Source organism: Mus pahari, chromosome 10 (genome assembly GCF_900095145.1).
Source record: "Mus pahari chromosome 10, PAHARI_EIJ_v1.1, whole genome shotgun sequence".
NCBI classification, from domain to species: Eukaryota; Metazoa; Chordata; class Mammalia; order Rodentia; family Muridae; genus Mus; species Mus pahari.
Genome location: NC_034599.1, coordinates 31,961,816 through 31,973,577, shown reverse-complemented (window position 1 = coordinate 31,973,577; position 11,762 = coordinate 31,961,816). Strand labels below are relative to the sequence as shown.

Sequence of the window (11,762 nt, the reverse complement as noted above, 5' to 3'; positions counted from 1 at the left end):
GAGAGAGAGAGAGAGAGAGAGAGAGAGAGAGAGAGAGAGAGAGAGAGAGAGAATGTGGTGGTATTTGCCTGTAAATCCAAACTTGAGAGGCAGGAAAATTAGGTGTTCAAGGCCAGTCTCAGCTACATAGCAAGTCTGAGGTTGGCCTGGGCTACATGAAACCTTGTCTCCAGCAAAACAAAACAAAACAAAACAAAACAAAACAAAACAAAGAGTATATGAGTGACATCCCAGCCAAGAAGAAAGTATGTGTTTCATAGCCCCGACTCCTTCAGAGGGTGTCTGCAGAGGGTACTTCTTAGCAACATTATATCTAGAGTTTGTTCTAGACTTGCTTCACAGTTGCTATCGCTCTCACCCCATAGTTGACCCACAGGTTGGCTGCTTGCCTCATCCTTACTGCTCTAAATAGCTTGGACCTTCAGAGCCATGACATTGACCTCCACTTTGACCCGAATATTGCTGTGTGCAGATACCCTTTGCCCTTTCAGTCTGGCAAACAGAGTTGGAATAGTTTCAAGAGGAATTTTGCCAGAAAGCTAAAGAAAGGAAAAAAAAACTAAAACAGGAAAAGAATTGAACGGATATGCAACACTCATTGCTTTTTTCAAGATCCTGCAAACCAATATCAGGCTGGTTCACTGAGCACAGCTCAGAAATCAGTCACCCTGATCGAACTGCTTGGGTTCCAAACTCAGAGTCATCTTCAGGAAGAGCAGCAGGGTTTAGGAAGAAGCGCCACTGGGCCCTGCTGCTGACACACCCTCCCTCCACACACACCAGAGGTGTCTTCTTTGGCCATGATGGTGCTCTATAGCACAATTCTGCCCACGACCTTACCCAGCATGTGTGAGAGATGCAGGTAGCCCTCCCTCTAGTGACTTTCAATGGCTCAGGATCCATGTCCTCCACCAGACTGTCCTGTAGTTGTGTCTAAAAAGTGTTCACTAGCTAAGAATCCCAGTTGATTCTACTTTCCATAGAATTTAGTTGCCTGTCTATTTTTAAGACGTCATCTGGAACTGGCCTCTAGGAAGCAAATCTGGGGCTGCAGAAGACAGGAGTTGGCTCCCCAAGATCTGTAGACCCTTAGACCCACCCGATCCTCTTCTTTACATTTCATTTAAACTTGCTGGGTATATCTCATTTCCTTCAATTGCACACCAGAAAAATATAAGGCCATTCTCTGAGAAACAATGAAGACTTGATTCCCTCTCTAGCCAGGTAACTCTTACACCTCTGCAGCTGCCCTTCCCAAAATAGAGCCCAAGGAATGATGTCACAGAACTCAAGTCTTTACAGTTTTATAGAATTAAGTTCCTTAAGCTCAGAGTGGCGGTGGCATGAGAATAGTGCTTTGGTTCCGTGTTCTCCTGAGTCCTTTCCTTCAACATCCTCCATTGACCTCACTTTGAAGCATTGACTGTGACACTGTATAGGGCCCACTGCATCCATGACCTTCCTCCTTTAGTTTCCTTGCATGGTGTGACTGGGGAAAGGGCTGAGCTGACCGCTAAAGGAGGAGTCCAAGTAAATATGAAAGGGCTCTTCCACAGGTCCTCCACCATAGCCCTTCCCAAAAACCATTTCTGTCCTTCCTGAAGACATGGTTGGCTTCCCTTCTTTCCATGATCCACATAGGTGGGAGATCAGGAGCCAGGCTTACTTAGGCCAAAGGTTCTGGTTGTGGAGAGTCTGGTGTCCTGAAGATGCTGTCTTGTTCTCAGTGGGAATCCAAGATTCCCTTGATCATATTTTGGTTTGCTTTCATTTATTTTAACAATCCCAGTGACAGAGCTCTCCAAGCCCAGTGACAATGGACCTCTATTACAGAGAAGCATAGGCCAAGACCTCCACATGTGAGAAAGTCTGGAGACAGACAGGAGAGTGGTCTGGATGCTCTTCTGGCCATCTCAAGGACAATTCAGGAGGAATCTGGAATTTGAAGGAGAATAGAATTACCAAAACCCCAAGCTCCCTTTTGACTCTTCTCCAGGACTTCTCAATTAAGGTCATCATGTTAGCCAGTCAGCCAGATACTTACCACCAGCCTTGGGCACAGCACCAGTTAGCCAACTTCTCTGGGAAGAGACCCTAGAATCAGGAGGCCAGGGAGGCAGACCCCTCCCCAGCCTCTGGGTGTGGCTGATCTCAGCATCTTCTAACCAGTCTGGCCTCCACTCCCACAAAGGCAGAGAGAAGCTTCGGGTCAGGGAGAGGTCATCCCGAGGGGAGGGAGGTGATGAGGCATCTGATAAGGAAGGTGGATCAGTCACAAGGGTCAATATTTACCTCGTAGGGACCAATTTATGGAGAAAGCTTAGGACTGGTTTAGGGTCCACATATGTCTCTACCCCTAACTATAACCTAACTTTAACTCAGTCCGTCAGCGCCAATGGCTGTAGCCCCTGGGACCTAACATATGTGTTTCTTTACCAAGAGTAGTTTGGCTTGTTTTCTTCCAGACCAGCTCTGGCTCTCTGGGCTCTTCCTTTCCTACTGTTGGGTATCCTCTTCCTTTTGTGATGGGTCTTTTTGACCCGGATATAATTTTTTTTCATAAAGATTTGTTTTGTAGCCAGGCATGGTGGCGCACGCCTTTAATCCCAGCACTCGGGAGGCAGAGGCAGGTGGCGGGTTTCTGAGTTCAAGGCCAGTCTGGTCTACAAAGTGAGTTCCAGGACAGCCAGGGTTATATACAGAGAAACCCTGTCTCAAAAAACAAAACAAAACAAAACAAAACAAAACAAAACAAAACAAAAAAAACAACAAAAACCAAACAAAAAAAGACGTATTTTGTCCTTAAGTATAGATGTATGTGTAAGTTAAAGTGCTTGTGAGTTCAGTGCCCGTGGAGGCCAGAAGAGAGCATCAGATCCCCTGGAGCTATCATTACAAGTGTGTTTTGAGCCATCTGACATGGATGACCAGACCCGAACATGAGTCCTCTTTAAGAGCACTAAAGGGTTCTTAACTCCTTCGCCATCTCTCCAGCCGTGACCTGGGTAATTTTTATCCTGTCCTTTGCCGTAGGCCGTGGCTTTCTTGAATCCAAAGGGTAGAGTAAGGGTAAGTAAGATAGTATGCATGTGAGATTTCAAGTGTGTGTGTGTGTGTGTGTGTGTGTGTGTGTGTGTGTGTGTAGGATGAACTGCCACGGGACCAGTGATCACTAAATCACCTCCTGCAGACATGGAGAGAGACTGAGCCCAGGTATTCCTCAACCTCAGCCATGGGCAGGCAATCATGAGGCCTGGAAGCCCAGCAGGACCTAGGAGGCATATGAAGTGGCAGTTGAAAGAAGACTAGCTGTGGAGCAGCTCTTTCTGGGACCCACATCTGGCGAGTAGTACGGTCCTGAAGGTGGGGCTTTTGGGCCACCCAGCTGGATTCTTCTAGCCTTCATAATTGGACTATTCGTCCGTGATCTATGGGGGAACCTAAAGAGGTTAATGCATCTGTCTGACCTAGTGTTTTCTGCATTGGAAAAGAAAGGTAAAGAATATTCCTCATGGAGTTCTTAATTATCCATGTGAAGCACTTCTCCTAGTACCTAGGACATACCAATCATTCAGTAAAAAAAATACCTCTCCTTCTTTTGAGGCAAAATCCTACTGTGTAGCTCAGACTGACCTGGAACTCATCATTTTTCTGTTTTTCCTACCCAAATGCTGAGATTTCAGGTATGTGCCACCACAATGAAACTAATTGTTTAAATGACTGTGAGGGTTAATGGTGACCAGGAAGCCTTGACGCTTGTTTAGGGAAAAAGGGAGCTGTGTCCATTCTAAGAAAAGTGGGAGGGCACACATACCAGTGAAGACACAGTCAGCTTCCCTGGGATCCAGACCGAGGCCAAAGCTATCCACAGCCACTGCGATGGCACGAGCAAAGTGAGCATCAGCGAGGAAGGAGCCGTCAGAGGAGCTAACCAGGCTGGCCCTGGCGCTGGGGACATTGTCCTCAGAAGCCGAGCCCCAACCATTAGCCAGGGAACCCTCGCTGGGTGTAGGGGTGGGGCAGGGTCGAGGTGGGCACAGTAAGTTCCCAACCTCAGACCCCACGCCCCCACCAGCTCTGCCCATGTCTGCCAGTCCTGAGCAGGTTGGTATGCTGATATAGCCATAGGTTGTTGCAGGGGAAGGAGCTCTTGGCATAGGAGATACACTGTTCCTAAAAGGCAAAAAATGGGAGACAGGACATTGGTTAGGACACCGTAGCCGGAGCATGGCAATTGAGGCCATGTGTTCCCTAGCATGCTTTGCTGTAGTGTTTCGGCTCTCCCAGGGTACTCACGTGGGTGTCTCCTCCCCATCACTGAGCTCCAGGCACAGGGCTACCTCCTCAGGGGTGAGCACACTGTCCTGATCCTCCTCCTCTAAGGATGACAGTGAGGAGCTGGACAGGTTGCTGGAGGATGGGCTAGGACAGGAGAGGAAAGAGGCCTGGGGGCTGGAAGGCCTGGAAGAGTTGAGGACGGAGAGAGGGGCTGCTGGCAGAGGGTCAGGGGAGGGAGCTTGGAGCTTCTCCACACACCTGGGTGGGGGATGGGAGAGACTGCAGATTAGTTACTCTTAGATCACTCTTCAGGCCCACATCATGAGTCTTGTCTCATCAACTTCTCCCAACGCCCTCAGTGTCCAACTCTGTTTCCCAACCCGTGCCCTCTTACTGGCTCTGTGGATCATGACTGGGGGCTCCACGAAGAGAAAGGGGTGTCGGAGGGAGTGGACGAGATGCCAGCTCACTGGAGTTGCGGTGAAGTTGTGGTCCCACAGCACGCCAGGCTACCACAGCTCGGGGCGCTTCTCCTGGGGAACAAGAGTTTGGGCTGAGAACAACAGATTCTCTAGAATCCCACGCAGTCCGGATCCCAACCTGCTCAGACTCCAGTGTACTGCCCAGTCCACTTAACCTCCACCTCCCTCAACTCCCAACCCCCCACATTCACACCATAGCAGAACCAAGAAGGGCCTGGACTGGTGGGCCTGAAAACCTGCCTTATCCCTCACTTTCACACTAAGGGATGGTCTCTCACCTGGGTTTTGAGAAAGGTTCCTGGAGGCTCTGCTTCCTAACTCCCAGGCCCAGATTTCCATGGGGTGGCTGCCCCGGAGCAGTGGGGAGCTGTTAGCTTGGTGCAATTCTAGAAGGGAAAGACAGCTGTTATGGACAGCAAGAGTAGGCTTTTCTGATCTCAATCGTAGATTCTGTCTTTAACCTTGTTATTCACTCATTCAGTCCTGGGACCTTGAATCTAGAGGGAGAAAGAGGGAGTTAGCTCCTCTTCTCTGCTCCCATCTCTCTCCAGCCCTGATAAACTGGAAAGCGCACTGGCTGGTTTAGCTGTATGACCTCAGAAACAACGTTCTTTCCTTGGACTAGTGCATTCCAGTGCTGCTGATCTCTAGCCTCTCCTACTGCTCTCCCGTTGATTTCTGCTCCATGAACACAAATATTCCTCTTCTCAGAGAGAATCTGTTAATGATTTTCATTTCTCACATTTCAAATCCTGGAATACTTGGCTGTTTTCTTGACCGGGGAGGTGGGAAAACAGGGTTAAGGTGAGGTGAACCCCCTAAGTGAACCGCTTAAAGGCACGCTAGGAAGTCCTGAGGCAGAATTAGAGGCCTCCTAGAAAGTGGTTGTAGAAGTGGGGTTGTGGCTCAGTTGTGGGGCACGTGCTTAGCATGTGAAGCCCCTGATTCCAGCTCCAGCAGTGAAGGGAAAAAAGGAAGAAAGAAGAGAGGGAGGAAGGGAGGAAAGGAGAAAAGAAATAAATGGCTGGAGAAACCAACTCCTCTTTGCCTAGAACTGTTAATGTTCCAAGAGGGATCATATATTCCATTAAAGTCACTGCGGCTTTCCACAGAAGAAAACTGTAGGTTGTTTGTTTGGTTGGTTGGTTGCTTGGTTGATTGGTTGGAAGATTGAATTCGGGGCCAGCTGCATGCCAACTGCAGGCTTTGCCACTGAGTTTATGACCCCTAAATGAGACTTATTCCAACTATTTTAGCTGGCATTTCATTACCACTCAAGATTGATGATGCAATAGCCCTGAGGCAAAATGGCAAAGAGTGCCAGCTTATTAATATTTACAGTCACATAAAATTGTCCATACTGAACAAGCTCTTAATTACTCTTCATCCACTCTTGCCTTTTTTTTTTTTTTAAACTGAAGTTGGATTTTTATCTACTTAAACACAACTGATTATAAAAACATCTGCCAAGTCTCTTTAAGCAGTTCAGAGAGTCTATAAAGATGGCAGGCAAAATGCAATGCCTTGCCTTGTAGGGCAGCAGCTGGGAAAACAGCCCTCAAAGCAGGGACCTTGCTAAGTAATTCCCTGGAGATTCTGTAGCCTTTAGAGATGAATCATCCTGGCTTCAAAGTTGAGCTCTGCATCTTATTTTGGAATTTTGAACAAGTTACCCAATCATTTTATCAAATTTTGCCTCCCTGTAAAATTAGAGAAATAATGTCCATTCACCTAATCTGCCTCAAGGATTACACATGATAACAAAGACAATTAAGGCAGCTAGCACGTTTCTCAAACAACAGAAGTCGTTGCTTGAGAAATGGAGATTATAGTTGTTGTCTTCTAGAAAGTCAAAACAGGCAGTTGGAAATAAAGAGATAAATCTGTCCTATAAGTATTACAGGTATCTCTTCATATTATAGGGGACTGGATACAATTATACTTGTCTGTCGGTTGTCACAGATGGTGTTCAGAAGAGAGAAAAGGATGTGCCCTATGTCTATTGTATTCCCCACGCTGGGCATGCAGTGGTGCTTGTTAAATGTCCTCTGTGTCAAATTGAGTGCAGAACCAAGGCCCACTACTGTAAAGAGGAGCTGAGCAATCAGCCCCCACGCGTGGAGATAGAGGTCTGTGGGCAGACTACATTACCACTACTAGTCCCACCCCCATCTGAGGGTGGCTTTTCTCCCATCCTTACCCTGCTTCTTTTTGGCCTTCCAAGCCTCTGTAGGGGTCAGAGACATGCGTGGGGAACAGAGTCCCCTGCGGCTGCAGAGACTATCTGAGCTAGCCCAGGGGCTGGAGGTTCCGGCCAACTTGGATGGAAAGCGCCTAGCGGCTGGTGTCTTGGGGCTTGGCCGGACTGGAGGGCTTGAAGGCTGCTCTGCAATGAGGGAGCCGTAAAACGTGCTCGTGTCTGGAAGCAGGGGTACACCAGGACTCCGGGGGTCCCAGGAGATCACTATCATAAAAAAAATGACAAAAGGAGTTATTGCACTCCTTCTCCCCTTCGCATCCCCGAGGTCCCTGTGCAGGAGGCATAGTTACAGGAGCGCCTGCCCTCTAGTGGGTCCCGAGGGTCCAGTCCCAGCCGACTACTGAGGCTACTGCTGCTGCTCAGGTCTCGAGAGCCAGAGGTGGAACGCCAGGTGTCTGCCAGCCATGGGGAGTCACTGTGGTCCATCCTGGGACAGTGGTGGGGTGGCAAGGCAAGGCAGGGAGGAATAGGAACCAAATTAGTCAAGACTTGCAGCTCAGAGGAGCAGAAATGGTAGTGTTTGCTTTAACTTGGGTGTCCCTGAACTCAGCATATATCTTTCTATCTTGGGACAAGGAAAAAGCTAATTTGTCGAGAGTTGGGGGGTTTAGGAGCGACTGTTACAGATACTGAGATGAAAAGAACACGTATGGAGCCAGGAAAACACAAATCGAAAATCCCTACCTGCCACAGTTTATCTGCACAACTCAGGAAATAAATCTACTCAGAGAGCCAAGCCACTCTGCTTCCTCAACTGTTAAATGACAACAGAGGCTGTCCTTATAAGACTGATGCTGTGAAATTTGAGTTGAGGAAACTTGAAATCATTCTGTTGGCAGAATAGAAGCTTGCTACAATGGCTGCTGGCTTCCTCACTGCCTGAACAATCCTTCAAGATCAGCGGTTTGCTAAACTTACTCTGCCTAGAACCTTCAATTGCTCCTTATTTACCAAGACAGAGTTCAGATGCCTAGCACGGCTAAGTTCCTTGGTTGGGCTTCCAGCTTTTAGCATTATTCTTTGTTCTGACTTATATACCATATATCCCAGCCAGAACAATGGTTTACATTTCCCATGAATATAGCAAGCTATTTCTCCCTCTCCCCACGCTTTCAGAGGGTAAGTGCGGGCTCCTCTTTCTTTGGTTTCTCTGTCCCCTTCCATGCATCGGGTCCACACTGCACATCCAACTCCAGGTTGCTCTCCTGTCTGTCTCTGCCTAGTCTGCAAGTTCCTGGTGGATGGAGACTATTCCAAAGGAATGGATGAACCAGTCTGAATAGAATCCCCCCCCCCCCGCGAAGAGAACAGAATTTAGAGGAGCAGAGCAGATAAAGGCAGAATGTAGTCTGAAGAGAGAAGCCAGAGAGCAAAGAAAAACTCAGGAACACGGTACCAGGCAGCCTGGAACCTTGTTCTGGGCTGGCTTGACACAGCCAGAACACAGTAGGTACTCACTGACACATCCAGGACACAGTAGGTACTCAATAAACTCTCCTCAAACAATTCAGAGCCAGAGGGAAAAGACTAATGAAGTTGACAAAGAGAGGAAATGTTTTTCTAGTGTAAAACTCAGTCTGTGGTGTATGTGCAGGGGGATGAGGGTTGGCGGGAGAATGTATTTTTTCTTAGTATTGTATATCATAACTACAGACTAACTCTCGTAATAAGCAGTTGGAACAGAGGTACCTATTGTTTGGCCAAGGTTTGGAACAATGAGTAACAATCTATAGCCTAGGAGCTGGACGCCCCCTACTGGAAGTATGTAGCATGTGCAAGACAGGTGGATGGCTCAAGAGGCAGGCAGTGTATAGAATGCAAAGATGCTATCAGGTAGACACAGTGGGAACACAGGGGAAACTCCTACTCACTTAACAGTGAGAGTAGGTGACAAGGACAACAGATAGGTGGTCAGGAGGCTGATGTAGGTCACTCAGCAGACAAGAGGACTACAGATTCATTGTCACACAGAGTCCATGAGAGCTTCAGGTACTAGGACCCTATACTGCCTAACAGGAGTGTAGAGTAAAACTCCACCTGATTTCCTGCTGAGACTCTACTCACTCTGGAACTCTCTGACCTCTCTAAGGGCTCCTTTTTAGCCTCTCACCTGTGTTTTAAAATGGCGTCCTCGCTGGTGTATCTGTACAGACCTGGAAGAAAATGAGGGAACAGCTACATGAAGAGCCCAGCACCTTCCTAAGCCCCTGTGGCATTCTGGCTGGGCCTGGGGAGACCTATACATATGGGCTCTCTTCTCTCACCCGGGCCCAGGTGCACCCCAGCTTTGCGTCGTCTGTAGATACACACAGCAATGCCTAGTAGCAGCAACCAGAGCAGGACAGCACCGCTGGCAATGACTTCTGGTCGTCTCAAGGTGGCCCTCAGCTGTTCCAGGGTCCAGGGAACGTGTTTCCTGGGGTCTCGTGCTGATTGCTCCATGGCCTGCTCTGTTTGGGATGTGGAGCTCAGAGGGAGGGCAAGTGGGACAGTGGGGGGGGGGGACCAACAGACAGAGGAGCTGAAAATGTAAGACAGGAACCGGGAGACAGAAGGATGACATGGGAGTGGAGTGGAGGATATGGATAGAGCCTTTCCCTCACCTAAAAGGAGGCAGACAGGGGTACTGAGCTCTCCAGCTCCAGCACCAGTGACTGCAGCCACTTGCACGCAATAGGAGCCCGGCATTCGTGTGGCGATCTCCAGCTGTGTCTGTTCACCCACTACGGTCCAGTTGGCAGCAGGCAATGAGGCATTGCCCAGGCTCCAGACCTAGGGCATGGGCAAAGGTGATCAGTTGTCCATAGTACCGTCCTAGCAGTAGAGCACTTCATGTGCAAATGGGCATGTGGCCTTCCTAAGGGTGCCGTCTTCCTGGGGGCTGTCTCATGAGACAATACCACAGTCCCTATGCCTGCTCCTCTATCAAGAGAGACCTCTTTCTAGACAGACAGAAAGACAAAGTCACCTGTTACAATACACCCAGGACAAGCGGTTCAGTGTGCTTTTGAGTCACCAAGAGGCTTGCTAAAATACAGGTATCAAGTCTCATCTGCACTTTCCAATTCAGGGGGCCTAGGAACGGGCCTGAGGGTCTGCCTTCCTAAGGAGTTTCCAGGTGATTTGCCCCTTGCCACCCCAGCACCCACATTTCAAGCACTCTGGTTGTTAAAGACTTACATCTAACGCAGTCTGGTCTGATTTCTGTTCTTTCTCTTACATCTACGACCATAATCTGGCATTCCATGTGAAAATTAGAGATACTAGCTTACGGCTGCTTGTGAAATGATATGAGACAGTAGCTTATCTAAGAGGCTTGGCAGGGTTGGCCTAAGTAGGTCCTTGCTCAAGAAAAGCAAATCCCTTCTCTTTTTGACTTAGAGACTGGTTTGTGGCAGTCAGGGAAAGGTTATGAGGAACTCCAGGGGACAGGAGTTCTGGTCAGGGTCATTTTGTAGGAATACCTGGTAACCACGGATGACACCATTATGGTTTTCAGCAGGTGGTGGAGCCCAGCTCACAAAGACACTACCGTTGCCAGATCTTAAGGTCACTCCTTGAGGTGGGGCACTGGGCACTGGAGAAAAGGAAGAGATTGTTAGAAGTGCTGAAGGAGAGGACTCTGTGCGAGGGTGAAGAGAGAGAAGGTGGTTACTGAGAGCCAGAGTTCCACAAGGAAAGTCACTCCTTACAGCTGTTTGCTTCACTCTGCACAGGAGAATCCACAAATAGGAGTTCCTCCAACTTCCCAGCACGTCCAGACTGGATTGGAATAGTTAGGGAGCCCACCCCCCACAACCCCGGGCCAAGCAGAATCCTTGACTAACCCTGTTCAGGCAGCCTCAGGAGCAACACATTGCTGTCAGGGCCTCGAGCCCGGCCGGAGGACGGTCTCACTTTGAATTCGTAGTCTTGGCCCCAGTGGAGACCCCCAAGCTTTGCACTCTGCAAGCCACGCAGCAGCACTTCTGTCCACGGAGATCCCTGGTCCCTGGGGGACCTCTGGGCCCTGAACAGAGCTGTGTATGACTCAGCAGGTGCAGCAGGGCCACTCACCTGGGAAGAAGTCAGAGCAAGGATGAGGGACTCATGGCAGCCCTCATCTGAGCGCTGGGTGTTTTCTGGGTCCTCTGTCTCACCTTCCAGCTGAGCCACACGGCTGGCCCAGGCTTGGGGCCTTTTACAGGGTCTGGGTTCAGCAGGGTCACATTTTCCAGCTGAATGCGAACAGCCAGAAGCTCTAGATGTTCCTTGTGGTCCTGGGATTCTGTGGGGCAACACTGGGCTGGGACGGAGGAGTGGAACATACCTTCATCGTGGACAAACTTGGCACCCAGAGTTTACAGGTCTAGAGTATTCCTATGCCCATTCTAGCCTCACATAGGGAGGCCTCACCACTTGGACCACAAACCCCATACCTGGTGACCACACTAACTGGGATCTCCTACCTTACCTTGAACTTTGAGTGTTTAAGTGCATGTTCATATGCATGTATGTGAAGAAGCGTGCATATGGAAGCCAAAAGTTGACAACAGAGTCTTCTTCCCTCATTATTGCTCTCCAATGTCTTTCACTGAACCTGGAACTCACCGTGAAGACTAGACTGTCTGGCTAGCTTCTGGGATTCACCTGTCTGTACTCCATCCACATCAGCACCGGGATTACCGACATACACTGTCACACTCTGCTTTTATATGAGTGCTGGAGAATTGACTCTTCGCGTATGTGAAGCCAGCACCTCA

At 49.0% G+C, this 11,762-nt stretch overlaps 1 protein-coding gene across 4 annotated transcripts in view; it reads right to left on the bottom strand.

The window, feature by feature from the left end:
- Positions 1-596: 596 nt before the first annotated feature.
- Positions 597-11,762, bottom strand: part of Robo4 (roundabout guidance receptor 4) — a 12,796-nt gene continuing 1,630 nt past the window's right edge. The window contains exons 5-18 of one of the 4 annotated variants that reach the window (XM_029543659.1): positions 11,160-11,305; positions 10,848-11,076; positions 10,485-10,597; positions 9,624-9,792; positions 9,331-9,465; positions 9,131-9,173; positions 7,311-7,447; positions 6,961-7,224; positions 5,039-5,146; positions 4,673-4,811; positions 4,297-4,536; positions 3,815-4,173; positions 2,045-2,251; positions 597-1,935 (exon numbers count right to left, since the gene is read on the bottom strand). In XM_029543659.1, coding sequence (XP_029399519.1) covers positions 1,925-1,935; positions 2,045-2,251; positions 3,815-4,173; positions 4,297-4,536; positions 4,673-4,811; positions 5,039-5,146; positions 6,961-7,224; positions 7,311-7,447; positions 9,131-9,173; positions 9,331-9,465; positions 9,624-9,792; positions 10,485-10,597; positions 10,848-11,076; positions 11,160-11,305 — 2,300 coding nt within the window. In that variant the 3' untranslated portion in view covers positions 597-1,924. Of the gene's footprint in view, positions 1,936-2,044; positions 2,252-3,814; positions 4,174-4,296; positions 4,537-4,672; positions 4,812-5,038; positions 5,147-6,960; positions 7,225-7,310; positions 7,448-9,130; positions 9,174-9,284; positions 9,471-9,623; positions 9,793-10,484; positions 10,598-10,847; positions 11,077-11,159; positions 11,306-11,762 lie in introns of all 4 variants that reach the window. The other 3 variants (XM_021206911.2, XM_029543658.1, XM_029543660.1) reach the window with 3 other exon arrangements.